This window comes from Pseudopodoces humilis, chromosome 3 (genome assembly GCF_049639895.1).
Source record: "Pseudopodoces humilis isolate 2021_Gansu_Grassland_sample_001 chromosome 3, ASM4963989v1, whole genome shotgun sequence".
Classification (NCBI taxonomy): Eukaryota; Metazoa; Chordata; class Aves; order Passeriformes; family Paridae; genus Pseudopodoces; species Pseudopodoces humilis.
The window spans coordinates 37026092-37044625 of NC_142202.1; the positions used below are offsets into that span (position 1 = coordinate 37026092).

General features: G+C 41.8%; 2 protein-coding genes across 6 annotated transcripts in view; one reads left to right on the top strand and one right to left on the bottom strand.

The window, feature by feature from the left end:
- Positions 1–14962, bottom strand: part of ZNF318 (zinc finger protein 318) — a 26374-nt gene extending 11412 nt beyond the window's left edge. For 2 of the 3 annotated variants that reach the window (XR_001331756.2, XM_005526910.3), the window contains exons 1-5: positions 12543–12654; positions 11386–11483; positions 9397–9542; positions 4019–4646; positions 1499–2923 (exon numbers count right to left, since the gene is read on the bottom strand). Coding sequence is in view for 2 of the 3 variants with exons in the window: in XM_005526910.3 (XP_005526967.2) it covers positions 1499–2923; positions 4019–4639 (2046 nt within the window). In the remaining variant the exon portion in view is untranslated. Of the gene's footprint in view, positions 1–1498; positions 2924–4018; positions 4647–9396; positions 9543–11385; positions 11484–12542; positions 12655–14596 lie in introns of those variants that run through there. The other variant, XM_088052756.1, reaches the window with a different exon arrangement.
- Positions 14820–18534, top strand: part of ABCC10 (ATP binding cassette subfamily C member 10) — a 22551-nt gene continuing 18836 nt past the window's right edge. Inside the window, exons 1-2 of one of the 3 annotated variants that reach the window (XM_088052758.1) lie at positions 14820–14956; positions 16062–16263. The gene's annotated coding sequence lies outside the window, so the exon portion shown is untranslated. Of the gene's footprint in view, positions 14957–15169; positions 16264–18534 lie in introns of those variants that run through there. The other 2 variants (XM_088052759.1, XM_088052757.1) reach the window with 2 other exon arrangements.

The window sequence follows — 18534 nt, forward strand, 5'->3', positions numbered from 1 at the left end:
GTGGAGTGTGCAAACTTTTATACTCCAAGCCATCCCAGCAAAAACCAAGTGGACTAAGCCCAACTCAAAATATTTCTGTAGTGCAGACAAAGCCTCAGAAGTTCTACCAAGATGCACAGATGAGCTACCAGGATACGTCAGGGCAGGAGAGAACCACACACCTTTAGCCAAGATAACTCTTCCAAAAGTACTACATTTCATTAACAACAAAATTTCAGCTGTGTCAGCTGAAGAAATTATTATTCCTGCAAGCAGTGGAAGCTCACTTATCTGCTGATGTAGCACTTTATACACGTGAAGAAAAGGCTCGCACAATAAAAGATCATACTGCAGCCTCTATGGCTAAAGGGGCTTTGAAAGAAAAATGGGTACAAGGTCTGTAGTCACAGGAAAACTGGCAACAGTTTCAAACTAAAAGAGGGTAGATTTGAACTAGATATAAAGGAAGCATTTTTTCACTATGAGGATAGTGAGGCATGGACACAGGTTGCCCATAGAGACTGTGGACTCTCCAGCCCTGAAGTGTTCACGGCCAGGCTGGACAGGGCTCTGAGCAACCTGGTCTAGTGGAAGGTGTCCCTGTCTATGGTAGGAGGGCTGGAAATAGATAGTTTTTAATAGTCTCCTCATACCCAAATTATTCTATGTCCTTGTTTTAACAACAAAGACCAAGCGGACACTAGTCTGAAAACTCAAAACAACTTTTGGAAATCTTCCAGTTCTTTGACAGTTGTGTAACTACAGTTTCCTATTTTAAAATACATTCTTCCCTACTACTCTCTAATTATTGTACAAACCAAGATAATTAGAAGAGGAAAACATTAACACACGTGACCTGGTGTCAGAGCCTCCAAGTAGAGTTTCCCCTAAATGCTTCTTGCTTTGTGTTTTTTGTAAGAGATTAAATATAAATATAGAGGGAGGATTTTATGTGATGGTGAATGATGATATCTTTTAGGATGTATTTAAGAATGTCTAATACAGGTACAACCATGGTATTTTGTAAAATGTAGCATGCTCAGATGGAACCTCCTGTGTTTCAGTTTGTGCCTCTTGCCTCTTGTTCTTTCACCGGACATCAGTAAAAAAAGACATTTTATTTTCTTTACACTGTCCCTTCAGATTTTTACATATCTCCAGATATCTTCAGGTATTTCAATATTTAAATCTCAGCAGAATAAAGCCAAGCTGCAGCCTCCATGTGATTTCTCTGTAAGATTTTGGCTGGTCCAAAGAAATTCAACTTTGTTTATGATTTCATCTGTTCTGCCATAGCTGATGGCGTACAGCTTTGGGAGATTTAAAATGCACTTTTTACAAATGTCAGAGATCTGTACAGACAAATGCTTTGAAATCTTTAACAGAAGTAAACTAGGTCACACTATTTTTAAACTGGAGCAACCCAGAAAAAAAAAAAGGTGCATCTGAAGGGAAAAAGCTTCCACCCCACCAATCATGCAATCCAACAAATTCTGAAGTATCAGAATACCTAACATACCTTCTGCTTTTGAGCTGCCCGATTTTTTTCATCCGACATCCTTTCTGAGGTATTTTTGAGAGGATGTGATGACAGACGAAGGGGTGCTTTGGAATGAGAAGGAGTGGTAGGGACTTGAACAAGCACAGAACCATCTCTTTTTACATCAGGGACATCCTTTCCCAGAGAGACTGTCTCAATCACGCGGAGATTGGGACGTGTGGGGTTCGCCGACATGGCCATAGTGAGAAGACCATGAGCTTCTGGTAGTGTAGGATTAGGCTGCTGGGCAGGGGTGTACATGGGCCAGCCAGGGGCTGCATATGCCATATAGTGCCCATATGCATCATATCCTGGAGGAGCCATTGTGGGAGGGGGATAGTTTTGGGGCATTTGAGCAGCAGTGTAGTGGGAATAGTTGGGAATTTGGTATTGGGAAACAGAAGTGGGTGTAGGTGGCAAACTAGGAGGAGTTGGTGGAATTGAAGGAATGAGAGAGACAGAAGGAAGAGGCTGTTCTGGTACGTGTGGAGGTATCTCCTGTCCCACTTGCTTGTTCTTAGTACAGTCTGATTTCTGAAGAGAGGGCACATCTCTAGACTGCTGGAAAGAGCCCGGAGGGGACGCTGAATGCTGCTGGCCTGACTCGGGAGAACGAGTGTCGCTCCGGCTGCGGCGCAGCTCCCAAGCGTCCAGTCTGCGAGTGTCTGAAGAGCGACGATCTGGAGAACGAGATGCCAGCTTTTTGCCATGAAGGCGTTCCTGGGTACGAACAGCCAGTTTTCCAATTTCAGCAACACCAATGTCAAGTCCAATAGTTTTGAGTAAGTCATGGATCTTTGCATACTCTGCATTTGGCTCTTCTAAAGGATCCATCTTGACAGCTGGAGCAGGAGAAGGAGGTGGGCTCATTTTTTGTACTATTATCTCATTGCCACAACTCACTGGGGGCTTCTCTATGGGGAGAGATTCAATTTTGGTCTCTTCATCCTCATCACCATAAAGAAATTTCTCTTCATCCTCAATGTCAGGGAAACTACGCCTCCTCTTCTCCTGAGCACTGACAGAATCAGCCATCATGCCCAGAATTCGGGAGAAACCACTTCCATCCTGACTGGCCCTCTCGTGAGGCAGCAGGAAGTCAGTATGGCGATCAGTGGGCTCTGACTTGGGTTCTGCTTTTTCTTTGTGACTTAAGAAGCTTCCAAACTTCTCTTCAAACATCAAAGTGTCTTTGGGAGGCCCAGAGAGTGGGTTCCACTCATACAAACCTTCACACAAATCGTTATTTGAAGACTCCACAACAGAGCCTTTGTTAAACCGTTTGAGAAAGTTTTCCACTTCAGAGGCAAAAGGAGCTATGTTGTTGCTCTGGGGCAAAGACGACTGACTAGAAAGAAGAGGAAGATCCTTGCTGGGGGCTGGACTGCTTGAAAAGCCCTCGGGCTGAAAGAGAGAAGATACTATTTACTTCTAAGACACTATGCACCTCACAGAACAAAGGAAAATGCTCCTCTCTCCTTGAGTTCACAGCTGAATAAAAGTGTTAGAAGAGACAATATACAGTTGAAAGAGAACACAGAAGATTACAAACCAAGTTGCCTGATGATTCTGGAATGCCATGTCCAACAATGAATGCTTATCTCAGAGAAATCACAATCACATTTCACAAATTTTTTGAAAGCATAAGAACTGAAATTTTGAAATTGAAACGCTGTTACATAACTTTAGATATGCTTTGAGTTTAGTCATAGTCACACAGGATTTCAATACCTTAATTCAGGTAAAAGCTACTGCACTGGGGTTATTCTCAGTCACTTCTTCAGATATTCATAATTAATGCCATATTAAATAGCACTTCCAGTAACAGTAACAGATCCTCAGTATCAGAGCACTCCTGAGATAAATATGTCACTGTCAAACCAACACTGATCAGTACAACAGGCAAATCAAAGCGATGTGTTAAAACACAAAAAGTCTGTTTATCACAGTAGTCACAGCCACTTATTTGTCCATTGCTCTAATTTTGAGACTCAGTTGGTTTATGTTTGGTACAAATTTAGTAGGGCTGATCCCTATAGTCCAACAGGAAAAAAATAAATTTAAAAGTTGTTTTCAGACAGGGGTACTGAGGATGCATTAGGCAGTTCTCCAGGTCTATAAAGAAACAAGAAAGAGACACTGCGACAGGGGAAGAGCTTCAACTAATATGCTGACTGCCTGTGGTACTATGAGAGTCAGCTCTTCTGTGAAAGCTGGCCCAGATCACTGCATCCTGGGTTGAATTTCCACGAAGACTTTTTAATCTGTCTCAGATTACATATATATATATATATGATTCCCGATTAAATGCCATAACCATTTAAAGTTTCTAATGCACTTTGAAGTTATACAGCCTTGCAGAAAGACACCTGTCCTCTTAAGGACAGAGAAACAAAGATTTGGCTTTTTTATTTTGAAATGAAACAAACATTTTGTATCATGAAGTAACTGGTGTGGAAGTAGAAGCACATAGACAGCACAGACACACTGAGACCAAACCTGAACAGCAGACTCTGCTTCCATCTCTACTCGTTTCTTCAAAATAGATTTTTTGGGCATGGGTGGGATTTCCTCAGGCCTGTATGTATACCGAGGCTCATTAGTCTGTATTGTGTTAGTCAAGCCAGGGATCGCATAGCCACTGCCTGAAACATCATGATTCAAGTTTCTACTGCGCTCTTCTTCTTCTCTTTTCCTCCTTGCACGGTCAAGCTCTCGGAATTCTTCATTCAGGTATGACGGGCTCAGGCTTCTACTACGGCTGCGGCTTCGTCTGCGGTAGTTTCGTGTTCCTGATGAGAAACCTGGATGCTCTCCACTCACACCATGCATCTTCTCATCCTTTTCATACCGTGGACGCTTTATTTCTCGACCCCTGTCCTCTGGCCTCAGTGGGTAGGGGGATCTCCTCAGTTTGTCACCATCTCTGTCAGATGCACGAGGCAGCTCCTCCCGACGGCCATAGTGTGGACTGTAATCTGAACGGTGGAGGAAAACATCTCGGTTGCGGTAGTCTTCGTCATGCCTCGGAATGAAGGGACTTGAAGACTGATCTTCATGTGCTGGGTATCTCTCAAGGCCTCTAGTGAGGCCTCTAGTGAATATTGGACCATCAGCCATATCATCCCTGTGTAAGAGAAACACAGAAATACTTGAATCAGAGTAAACCAAGTCTTACTCCTACTCAAGTGTAAGAAATTTCCAAACCAGTTTCAAAAAACCATCTCCCTCACTAAATAGAACCAACATTTTATGTACTTAAAAGGAGGGCAGAGAGGGAGGCTTATTTTTAGTGGTACTGTACATCCCTCCTAGGAACTTATCTGCAAACACAGTGACAGGTTGAAAATTCAACTCATACTGAGGAATAAGAGCCTTGAAAAATTGATAGGATGGATTCATTTCTGTGAATGTGAGAGACTATACGTTTTTAAAAAAACCCTTACTCTCATATGTCAGACCACAATCCCTTTCCTCGCCTCTCCCAGTAAGATGCCAAGGTCAGATTTCCTATGAATTATTTAAGGTATAATTCAGTTTCACACTGGCAAATGCAACCAGATCCTGTTTTTATCTTCAGCTGTGGACAAGGACCACAAATTCTATCAACATTTTAGTTTGCAACAGGTATGCAGTCAGCACTATCACTAATCACATGAACGCCACACCTAAAAAAAGCATGGTTTCTGATATCTATGAACAAGGAAGATTAAGTGTAATGTAACACATTCTTTTGTGCCAGCCCCTGCATTATTACACACAGTGGATGTGCCACTGTCACAACATCAGAATAACCAGCTTCTTCTCTAGGAGAATCTACTTTTGGACCTATTCCTATAAACACCTACAATTAAAAACTTTTCTGGGACTTTTCTTCAGATAAGGCAGAAACAAACCAAACCACTTTAAAAGTTACCAGGTGCTGGTTTTACTCATTGATATTTCAAAATCTATCAAGATCATCCAAGAAAGAAAATGTGCTCCCCAAGTGACATCAATGAGACAGCAGACTCTTTCCTGAGTGAATCAATTTGAGACAAACTATGCATAATGGCCTGAATTCACAATAATCATCCCCTCCTACTCAAAAAGGTCCCTTAATAGGATTTGAGAAGGGACAAATCAAGTCATGCCATTAAAAAAAAATCTTCAAATAAATTACAGCCCCAGTTTTTCACAACAGAGTAAATAACTGATGCACAAACAAGGTCTTTTTCTTAGGTATTTTCATAGTTTACACATGCATATTTAAGAACATCACTAAACTTCACTTTACCTTGCATCATTGCAAAGCGTTTATTAGATACTTTATCAGTCCAACATATAAAACAGTTCTGACATGCACCTCTACCCATTGTATTACATGGTATCTTTCCAGTTTTCAGCAAACTACACATATTCACCTCCTCAAAAAGCACAAAAGTATCTAAAAATAGCTAAATGAAATTTCATAAATAAATGTTGCTTTCACAACCTACATAAAGGTATGTATAATCCCAGTGGCATATTTTCTGAGAGCCTGCTAACCTGTACAAGCTGCATGAACACACCTGATGGAGTAACAGATGTGTCTCACCATATACCTTCAGCTGATTTTTGTGCAAATAAAATTATTTAGACGCATGTCTGGCAGCCGTCACCTACAATTCAAACACTCTGATGCCAATGACAAAGCAAAGGAATTTTTAATCATACTTTGGAAAGAAAGGAACGGCAAACCTACTACATTTAAAACTAGCAAGACATTCCAAATACACTCTGAACAACTAAAATGCAAATATAAAACCTGAAAATTAAATACAAGTGTGGGAAAAATGATTGCTTGCCTTATAGGATTCTTTGAAACATGTTTTCTGTGCATACAGTCCAATAAAGTTACATCCCTCTTACTTGGTTTGGATGCTTTCAGCCAGTTACATCCACTACTGGCTACTGCACCCCCAAGAGAAGATACAAGGGGATACCACTGTGACTATCCCAATTCTTTCACCAACAAAGAATCCATTAATCACTGGATACAGAGATGGAAAACAGACCACAGGCTACACACACATGATGCCTCAGAGACCTACAACTAGTGTAAGGTGATTTACTTTTTGGCATCTTTATTCACATACACAGAAATAGAAATAAATAGTGTCATTCTGCTGTCAGCAATCAACAGGACTCCACTTTAATACCCAGTCTTTGAACAGGGAGTCAGATAAGCTGTTCATATTCAAGTCAACTGTTACTCTTGATATTAGAACAAAAAACGCTATATCAGAACACAGCTTAATGCAGACCAAGTCTCTGCAGTGATTTGGTCTATCTTTTGTATTAACCTCAGATGAAAGAATTGGTGGGATGCCCTCTATGGCTTGTACCAGCTCAGATAGTACCAGAATGTCTTAAAAATACTGAGAGCCAGAGAGATGGCAGACAGGGAGAGAGGAAAATATTTATTTTTCACTTTCACACAGAGATTCTGGAAGACGAAAAACCACTTATCGGTCCAAGCAGGAGACTGAAGCTGCTTAGCTTGAAGACTCAGTCCAGCAGCATTCAGTGTGCCTCTTTAGACATGTCCAGGAGACCAGCTGCCCTAGAAATTTGGGGCAAGTTCTTCCAGACATTTTAGGACCTGCATGTGAACATGCAACCTAAGAAAGTCTCCTCAGGCGTCCTGAAAATTCACTGCAGGAGACTCTAAAAGCCTCCCTGATTTCTCTCCTTTGGTATTTTATTTCCTTTATAGACTAATGAACCTCTCTACTATCCCAAGGCCCTACAAATTACAGAGAATAATGTGTCAAAGTGATTTTTTGTAATATCAAAATAGAGTAGTTAGCAAAAATAGCTGAGAATAACTAAATTCAGAATTATTTGCTCCAATTACTTCAAAATTTGAAGAGACATCTTCAGGAAACACTTTTTTCTTTTGCCTTTTTTTGTTTTTTAATTAGAATGAGAATGTACCATATGCCAAATAAAAATGTGATATGAGCAGCAACAATAAGGACCATTTTACAGCCCAGTGACAGATATAATGTCAGTGTCCCGGTACCAGGACAGCCTCTCAAATAGGGGAAAAAAAGTGCAATGAAAAATACTTGATAAACAATGTCCTTAACCAAATACCAACTGTCTTTTGAAAACAAATAAAATGGCTAGCAGTGAAGAAACTTAGAATTCAGAAGTAGTACCTAGATGATTTAGGAAAAGCTAACAGGTGACTTGGTTGTCACATACTTTAAGCTTCTGGACAATGGGCATCTCTCAGAAAAGTAAAGCTGGCACAGATTAGACCAAAAAAAATAAAAAAATAAGTAAATGTAACAACATGAAGTTCTTGCATACTTACACTACAAATACAAGGAAGTCACTTAAAGATTAAAGTCTACATGGTCTCACTTTATCTTCTTCTCATTCTAACTCATCTGTCATTTTTAAACCTTCTCTGGAGTCTATCCTTACCATTCTTTTTCACATCTATGGGTTCTGTAATAGAGAAGTCAACTTTTGTGATTTCTCAGTCTTACATTAAATAAACTCCATGTTTAACCTGATGTTACTTCTAACCATGCATCAGCACTACAGAACATGCTAAAATCTCACCTGAGAACATGACGCCATGGGACAAATACCACCATCCCCTGCCCCCAAATGTTCCTTAACTTGCAAGAGAAGTGCCAGTTCCCGACATACAACTTCCTTTTCCTTCCAACCACTGTACTCTCCCCTAAGCATACACACTCATTTCATTTAGAAGATTGCAGACTGCACAGGGGATTTACAAGTCAAACACTGATGCCAGGAGAACTGAGGTAAAGGCCTAAAAGTGACAGTACCAAAACCCAAACTCTCATTTGGTTTTCTACACCTGCTGAAACTTAACTGCACCTGAGAAAGACAGGAAATTCATTAATTCTGCTCACTTCCCTCTCTCTCATCTCTTTTTTTTTTAACAGTTGATGATATTTGCATCAAAAATGGAAGTGGTAATGTTTTTTTTCTGTGCTGGATGCTTATCCCTGACCTGAAAGCACAACTCTATGCTCCAGGGCACAAGCTATGTCATCTTTAATTTTGCAATTCAAGACAAAGAGAATTATTTGCACAGTTTTCTGATTTTCTTTCTTTTGCCAGATTATACCGGTTCTCCTACTGAAGGCAGAGTTCCAAATTGTATCTACTAATATTTATACTTCACTGTTCACAGCAGAATTTTTAACATAAAAGAATTCTCTCCAATTTCAGTCAAGGGATCCTAAGAATTCTAACACTTCCTTTATAATGTATGAGACTGTCTAATTATGTTCTCTTCTGCAAGGTTTCTAAAGTCAAAATAATAATCTCCTTCAAGCTGCTCTAGAGTTTTCCTCTAGACTAGTTTCAAACATCAGGAAAGTAGACCATTCCTCCCAATAAATGAGGAAGTAGAAGCTTTACACTATCCTTACACTAAACAACCTTCCTTTTAGTAAGGACTAGGTAGGTTCATAAGAAACAGAAGGTGGCTGAAGCAGTGAAATGTCAAATGAAGTGTCTTCATGTGACATCCCACCCTTAAAGGGAAGGAAGCATCAGAGGGATTGACATTACACTCCCTCCTGCAATGTATGATGTGCACACTTAGTTTACATGGGGTTTAGAAGCAGTTGACAAAAATTAGAGAGGAACTATCTGTTTAGAATTACATAGGCAGAGACTTTTGATCAGAAATTCCCTGCACCACAACTTGCCAGAGGCTGGAGGAATATTCCCAGGAAGCATCACTACATGCTGACCCTCATTCCCTAGGCATTCAGTGGGCTAACAAGATGTTTGGCCTCATCCAGTAGAGGCATTCCCATGCTGTTTCACCCACGTGAATCCCCACCTGTGGAGGAGCATACCTGTCACTCAGGTTATCAATTGGTGAGCCCAGTCTATCAGGCAGCCTCCTTCGCTCCGGTGTGCCAATGCAATACCGGTCATTACCAACAGTAATCCGTAAACTGTGTTCCAGTGAAGACTCAGCGCGGAGACTCGGTGAACGCCTCTGTAAATTGAAGAAAGAGTGCAAGCCCATCAATCACGGGATTTTAATCTCAGCTACAGAAAGGAAAGTGATTCTGCTGTGCTTAATAAATTCAACTTGGGGGGATGGACCAATTAAAAAATCAAACTAGAAACTAACTGTTCCAAATACTTCAGTTCTATTTAGTTACTAAAGAAAGGGGAAGGTATTGACTGCATTTAACTTCTCATCCCAGGTGCTAATAACATGCTCTATATTTAAACTTTCAACTCAAAAATACATTTCATAAACCACCATTTTGGAAGATGTAAAACCAAAGAGAAAGTCACAAAGTTCCAAATTTGCTGCTGTTCTCCTTTCTTTGTAAAGAAGCAGCTAAATAAACATTGCATAAAAAACAGTGCCAGGAATTTCTTAATAAAGTGTCTGGATTTCTGGCCCTTTACAACTTTAGTAACAACATGAACTAAAGTATAAACCAGTGTAAACAAAGATTTTCCAAGCAGTGATGTTTTTTAGCAGTTTTCCTCACCTCATGCTGCTTTCAGCAGATAAGCACAACATAATACTAAAAACACCAATACCACTAGAAACACCTTCTATCGTTGTCTGAGATTCCCATTACCATTATTTATTACTGGTAGAGATAAACCAGAGTAAACTAAATAAAGTTGCCTCTGAAAAATCTGCGGCAGAGAAGACCTGACCTCACTACCTCTGACCTTACAGACCTTTCTTTATACACAAACACAGTACACAAAACACAATCACTGCTAAGTTATGCTTAACTAGTTATGCCTCACATTATTCTAAAATATAGCTCTGGAATACAGAATTATCAGAATTAAGGGGGGTTCCATAAAAAACAGATAAGACTGCCTAAAGATGGAGATACGTGATTTGCTCTTTTAAATCAATACAATACAGATTCTGCTTAGCACAAAGCAGTGAACCAGCTTCAGTTCTGCCAAACCAGTCATGCACTGCACACTGCTTTTACTGCTGAGAACTGCAGTAGCAAGCAGCAGGTGCACTGAATTACCCACATCCACCCTGAGAACATGCAGCAGGTTCAGCTCAGTCCTCCAAGAGACCAAAAAAACAATGCATAATCTCCAACAAAAGCTAAAGAATTCCTTTACAGGTGTACCTAACAAAATTCACTTCTAGTACAAATCTGTACTAGAATCCATTGTGCATATAGCTTTATTCTAAGGTAGCATATTAGTGATTTCTGTTTTGTCCCATTAAGTTGAATCCCACCATTTATCAGAATACACTATAATTACTTTTTAAGAGCAACTGTCTTGTCCAGCACAATATGATTCTGCAATAACCTGACTGAGAAACAACATATTCAAGGTGCACGTGTTGCATACAAATACATTCTGAATGCTCTCTTGTGCCCATTTTAGCACTGAATTAGGGCTGCCTCAAGAAATTACTATCTTCAAGGCCATCTTCCTGTCATCAAGACTGTGGGCATATAGGTGACAATCACCTCCACTGAAGACAGAAAAGTGATGATTACATCCCAGAACAAACTCTGGGCAAAGGAAAGAAACAGTTGACATTAAGAATGTTTGGGATGTTTGGATTGCTTATAGTCATAAGCAATGACCTATACAAATTACCCAGACACAGCAGTCATGGCAGTAAATATTTGAACTTCATGATTCTTTTTAGTTTTGGATTTTGTTTTTTTTAATTGGAGAAATTCCAGTTTTAAAAGTTTTTTGTATCTGGAGCACTGAACACCACCACTAATCATACCTATGTGTGCACTGCACTGCATTTTTCTCCCTTCCTGCTCTGTCACCTAAGCCACAGTTACCAGTGCCATATTACCGAACAGGTTGCATACCTGCTTGTCATTTCTCCATTCTCTGTTGACCCCACATGCTCCAGTCCTCTAATCTCAGCCAATTTTCTTACAAGAAAGCAAAGAAGCTAAAACAAAACCTTTAAAAAGAACAAGCACGCAGGTCAGCATGGATAAATAAAAGCAGCAGGTGTCAGCCTTGCAAGAACAAATGAAAGTCTGCCAAAATCTCCCACTGTAAAGCCCTGACCTTCCTCTCCTCCATGACATTTCCCAGTACTTGCCCCAAATCTTTGCTATCACTCCACATTCTTCCAATCACCACAAAGTTTTCCTCAGCTATTAAGAAACTAACACCATCACTACTTACAACATCCAATACATGGCTCCACTGCCAGCATCCCAGTCATGCACTGGGATGAGCAAAATGAGCAACAATGCTGTAACCTGGAAATGCATGTACTCCATCTCACAAATAATTTTAAAAAAATCACAACAACAACAAAAAACCAAACCAACTCCCCAAATCAAGAAAATTTAGTAAGAAATCTTTAAGGCTGCGGCTTTCATACTCCAATTCATATGTAGGATAGGGACAATAATCTGGAAGTTGTACTCAAATATTTTCTCCATTTCAAGCCCATGCCCTTACCCCATCAATGTCTTCAATTCTACATACTACATCTCCCACCCTTATGCACCTATTCCCCTCTTTCAAGTCCTCTTTCCTTGTTGTGACTTAAATTCCTCATCCTCAGGCTTCTGAATTCATGTCCTTTCAGTGACAGCTCCAAAATCCCACTTACTAATATATTTGTGTAACTCTCCACATCTCCACATTTTGTATTCTCAAGCTTCAGAAGAGAGAGGCTCTTAAGTCATAAAACTTTAAAAATTTTATTAAAACTTTACCCTAACCAGTCATGATAAGCCAACATATCTGCTGTCTGCTGTGTTTCCATCACATTTAGTTCCACTCCTTGGAAAACGACAGCATAATCCCATATTTTATCCTTCTCTAATTAATGCTGCTTTCATAAACACAAATTTTAAAAAGTGAAACAAACCAAAATACGCATTTTATTCTTTGTAACATCACTTTTGAAGAAGTAGTATCTTCAGTTGTCAGTCAAACACCTGTTGGAGGACAAAAGCTTCCACGGAAAAAATGTGGATGTTACACTCTAAGAATTACTTACACTGGGAGTTTAGCAAACGCATGAGTCAGCACAATATAGGTTGAAGAGCTCTATTTAATTGTCTCAAGATCTCTTATTGTGACAATTGCTTCCTACAGAAGGGCTTTCCTTAAATGCAGTAATCCTGTAAATAAACAAAAAATCCATTTGGCTCATCAGTACAGCATTAGCTAACCTGCTAACACCTAATTTCTAGGATTAATAGTTTTTCAATCTTTCTCTGAAGTTCAAATAGGCAAGAAAGATATCATTAATCTGTAACAATTTGCTGAGATGAGTGATTTAACTTGAGCCAGGAGGGTGTAAAATAACACTGGAAGAGCAGTGTTTGTCAAAAATAATGCTCGTGTAAAGTGGATGTTTTTGGTGGCCTTCCCCCCCCCATTCAAGAGGGAGTGGGAGGCTTCCAGTCAAAACTCCTAGATCAAATTTCTCCAAGTCTGAACCACCAACACAGTCAGCATTGAGAGTTTTGTCAGAGCCAGCACAGGCTCACAGCCTATCATGGCTACAGTGAAATAGGAGACTGAGTGATGGTGAAGTCAGTTTAAGAAAGTTCTGTCCTGTATCCCAGGTTGTCACCCATCAGTTGTGAACATGTCCATCAAGCCACAACACAAACTGACATGAATCAGATAGAAAAACATTTCCTTTTTAAAAGGTACTTATTTTCATCATGGATGTTACTAGTAATGCAATTTGCAAGAGTACCATACAGGAAACTAAAGAGGATGGAGATAAGGGTGAAATACCATGTGAAAACTAATGGCCAGAGGCAAGTTTCTTAGCCTGGCTTGGCTTAACTGTTAAAGACAACATTATCTTCCTGCATCTCCAGGACAGTTCACCTTTCAATAAGAAATAACACCAGTACCTGAATTTTAATGCCACTACAATCACCTGTGACCTCTTCTATTGCTGCAGCAAATAAATCCGGTAAGAACCTGTATCACCATGAGAAAGGACAATCCCCATTCTCTCTTGGGAGTCCCATCAGACAATGAATCAGCAGACAAACCACTTTTGTTGGACTGATTTTCAGCTACATTGTTTCCTCACATTAGCCCACCCTGCAACTCACAAATCCACCCCTGAGCACACGGGAGAGTGCAGAATATACTGCAAAGCAAGAGGAAAACGCGAGAATACCGTTCTTGACAACTGTATCTGTGCTGGATTGAGTGACCATGCAACCATTGCCTAGAATATCCCAGTATGAAGATCTCTTCTTTCACGGTAATACAAATGCACAATGAACTTATTGCACACCACAGCTCAGTCACCAGACAAAAAAAAAAAAAAAATCACTGCACCAAGGAGTAACAAGAGAAAACCTAAGTGAGCGAATCCCACTCACTCACTCACTCACTCAAAAAAAAAAAAAAAAAAAAGAAAGTCCTCACACTTTGATTTATTACGAAGGTGTCTGCATACAAGATGCCATCCACTACAGATGCCAAAACAGAGCTTCACATGCCCAAATCAGACTTTGCCAAGAAAAAGCGAGAAGACTGGAACACTCTGTGCACAGCCCCGACTACAAAGCAGTGCCTACCAAAGAACACCTCTCAAAGATATAAATCAGTAGCAGTCCTCATTGTATGCCCTCCGTGACAACAGGAAGAATTCAGACGAAGTACTCAATCAACATGCTATCTAAAAAGTTATATTCCCATCAATTAAACTATATTTATGCACTAACACAACCCAATGTGTTAAATGGAGGAAAACGACTACTTACATCCTCTGCCTTAGCGAAAAGACAACATCATCTTTGAATCTTCTCTAAAATGGCTCTAGCCAGTAAGACAAATAAAAATACAATGGAAACTAGTGGGAAATCATCACTTAAAATGGAAATCGGTAATCTTTTTTTTCCTACTTGGCTCTCTAAGGAATAGGGGGGAAATTGCCGTTCTCCCTCCGCACACGGAGAGCCCGGGGCCGGTGTAATTTTGCAAGGACCTCGCCGAGCCAAGTCTGGGGCTCTGACAGCCCCTCGGGCGAGGGGGCAGGAGCCGCACCGATCCCCCTCGGTGCACGGCAGTATTTACCCGGCTGCTGCCGCCGTCTCCGTGCTCGCTGCCCCGGCGGCCCCGGGGCCCGCCGAGCCCCGCTCCTCCCGGCGGCGATGGCAACCTCCGGCTGCGGTGCGGTGACGGGGACCGGCGGCAGGACCCGCGGTGGCCCGATGGGGAGCGGTGGCGGCGAAGCGGCGGCGGACGGGGCGAAGCGGAGCGCGGCGGCGAGGCGGAGGCGCAAGCGGCGGCGGGCATCGGCGGGGGAGGCCGGCCGTGGCCTGGCCCCGGCCCCGATGTGCTGAAGCGGGAGGCGGGGGACGCCGACGAGCCGCCCTCCTTCGACCGGTGGGAGGAGGACGAGGACGAGGGGCCGGAGCGGCCGCTGTTGGAGCGGTACATGATGGCGCCGGCGGCCCGGGGGTCCCGCGGCTCCTCCGGACCGCCCCTCCCCCGCCCCCGGCGTGCGCGCTCCCCGCCGCCCTGCGCGCTCCCGAGCCGCGCGGGGGAGGGGAGGGGGGAGCCCGGGCGGGGGGGCGGTGCCTGGGGACGCCCGCACAAAATGGCGGCCGCCGGCGTCCTGTCACGCTTTGGTGGGGCGGGAGCGGGGAGAGGTGCTGCGCTCGGCCGTGCGGCGCCTCTTTCTGTGCCCGCGCGGCCGCGGCTGGGGCACGCTCAGCTTTGGTGTTTTGTTGTTAAGATTTTTGTTTCTTCCCCGCCCCCTACACGCACTGTGCTGTGCAGCCGGTCGGTACGGGTGTTGTCTTCAAGCAGAAGCGTGTTCGAAAGCGATCCTTGCCGGGTCGGTCAGTGGTGCTGAGGCTGAGCCTCCAGCTCAGAAAGCTCCTGAGCCAGTTTCCGTGCTCTTGGCTGCCGTGAGCAGGGATGGGAGGGTAGGAAATGGCTTCCCGCCTCCTCCCTCTCCTACCTGAGCGCTGCTGCCGGCTGGGTGCGGACAGCGGCTGTGACAGCTCCGACTGTGGTGCCGCGCTGGAACATTGCTCTTACTGCGGCTGCCTCCGGAGAGGAAGAGCGTTTTCAATTAGCTAAGATGGGTCAGCGGTCAAAAGAAGTGAAAGCAGAGAAATGAAGGATCTCGTGAAACTCTTCAGCTTCATTTCCACAATCCACAATCTTTTATATCTTGATTTGTGTTTTGCTGTTAGCTGGATGACCTGTGAGGGCTTGTATTTGGAAGCCAGTAGATTTTTGACTGAAATTTTGCTTGTGTGTTTGGGAATGTTTTTGTTTGAACATGCACATCATTTTGGAGCATACTATTTATAAGTAGCAGCAGGACGGTCGGTCATCCGTCTGATGAGATATTTCTGCTGGGAGTGATTTAGTACAGTTGTATTAAAACTGACCCCCTTCAAGAGTTTCTGGGTGAATGCATCATTACCCAGGCTCAGCAAATGCACTCAGTCATCAAAATAAACATGAGCTATATAGAGACTTATTTGCTGTTACCACTTACCTCTTCTCATCTTCCTGTCCTAAGGCTTGCAGTGTTTATCAGCGACCTTAATTCAACTATAAGAATTCCTGGGACAAGAATTTCATCTTGGAGGATGCGCAGCAGACTGCAGTTCTGCTCCTGGTAGGACCAATGGATGCTCAACCTGTTCTGATTAGCTACCCTAAGCAGCAGGCTCAGTGACACCCAAAGAAGCAGAACACTTTGAGAAAACCACAAAACTGAGGTGTGTGTTGAAATTTCCCCTTTAGGGTTTTTTTTTTTTTGTGGTAGATCGCATAAATAAAGTAGTTTATTGCTGTGAGAAATGTAGTGTTACCCAAATGTGTTCTGGTTTTTTTCAAAAGAGAACCATGTTTTCATGCCTTAGTGTCAGGTGTCTGCATCAAGCATTCAGTTTCACCAACTGAAGTAAATAGAAATAGCTTGTGTGTAATAAAAAGTGAGAAAAATTACTTGTTTGGTTTTGGCCATCTCTTCCGTGCTGTTGCTTTTGTTACATCAGTTTTTAACTATGGTTTGTTTTTAAAACAGACAAGTGAAAAGCCACAAAACATTTTTAAATATAGTTTTCTATAATAGTTATGTGTCTGATATCTAAAAACCTTGCAAAATGCCAGAAAATAAGTTTTTTCCCTAACTTTTTTTGCCGTATAGCCAAAGGAGACCTACAGGAGGTGTTCTGGTGGTTTCTGATCAAAGATTTTTAGTGGCATTTGGAAGGTGAAAGAATACAGATAATAAAACTGAAGAGAAAGTTCATTAAAGTGTCTTATCTGCACAACAGAAAGAAAACTGCTCATGGGAGGAATGGTAAAAAGAAAACAAACACCCTGTGTGTTGTGATTTTAAAAGTTCCTATGAAAAAGAATTCCATTTGGAGACTCACCAGGGCTCATTAGCATTTTCTAGCACCCTGTCATCTTACTGAGCATTGCCTTACAATTGCATTTTTTAATTGCAATTTATAAACTAATTTCCAGCTAGATGTAGTATCATCTTTTAACCACATGCCTTACTAAGTTAAATTTTTTAAGGGTCTGAGCATCCATAGTGGGATCCAGTTAAATTATTCCTAAAATCAGAACTGAAATCTGGACCCAGTGGTACAGAGCAAATTGAAAGATTTCACATCTTTGGAAGAGGAAGCACTACAGTTTGTCTCAGGGATTGGAAAAAGTCAGGCAAGGTCCGTACCTGCTTTGCAGAGGTTTTTGTAACATCCCTCCAACTAGACTCTCACTGGATGACAGAGGTGCCAGTCAGTCTGTTTTGCTAAAAGTTCAGCTCCTAAACTCCTCTTTGGAATTCCAAGGCTCATAGTTGAACTTGCAATTAGCTGCTGCTTGGATAGGTTTTAGCTAATTGGGTGCTGAGGGCAATGTTGGGGTAATGAGGTGTCTCTGAATTCCCATTAGGCACCTAATAAGAAAGAGAGGGAAGCAAATGGCATTCAGAAAGAACAGAATAAGAGAAGTTAGGAGTAGCTTTGTATAAACAAGTAAGCAGAAATCAGAATTTAAGTTAACTCAGGTTGGACCATCAGGTTAAGAAGCAGACCGGTAAAAGAGAAAAATGTAGTACCGTAATTATAATTATTTACCTTCTTGTCTGAGTCAAGACTAGATCCAAGGACATGAGACAACCATCTAATGTTGAGTGGCTAGGCTATGAGTAACAACAGTTTCTGTGTTTCTATGACAAGAATTTGCATTCTCAGGAGGAGATGCAGTGGAAGATACTCCTCTGTCTTCTGAAGTTGGCATTATTTTTTTTCTCTGGAAAACAGGGCACAATATCTATCTTGTGCCTTCAGGTCCAGACAAAGCAGCCTGTTCATGAAAAATTTTGGACTGAGCCAAGTAATCAAACCTTCCTTGGCTGTGTCGTCATGGAATTTGAGGATGGTTCAGCTGATAGCAGAGTCCTTGGCTGGGAGCACAGAAAACACATCCAAATAGACAATTGCTTTCAGAGATTTTACATCTATAATTACAAGGTTGATAATTCTGAATTTAAAGCTTGTCTAGGCTGGCTTCTGTTTCAGCTCAATATTTACTTATAGCTGAGAAGTGGAATGGGCACACAGCCTACACTGATTCCCTGAGTCTCGGGATTGGTATTAAGTAATCTGTTACAAAACAAATGCATCACAGTAGGGGGGGCGCAGTCAGTCTCCCTTTGCCAGATAGTACTTCCTCACTGGGGATTTATCAGTCTAGAGCATTAACAAACTCTGGGTAATGGTGAATAAAATCTGGCCTGCATGGCCTGTGGAGGTGGATTAAATTAATGCCGCGGGGTTTTTTTCAATTTTGAATGCTCTGGTTTCTTTATAATTGCCAGGTGTATGATTATTTATAATGTGCAAGAAACTTTGTAATCAATATAGCCACCAGCCTATACTCTGTGTGCTGCATGTTTTAAGTCAGTCAAATACATTGCAGTAAATGGCATAGGCAGCAATATTCAGGAACAAGGGAAATAGCCAAGAGGA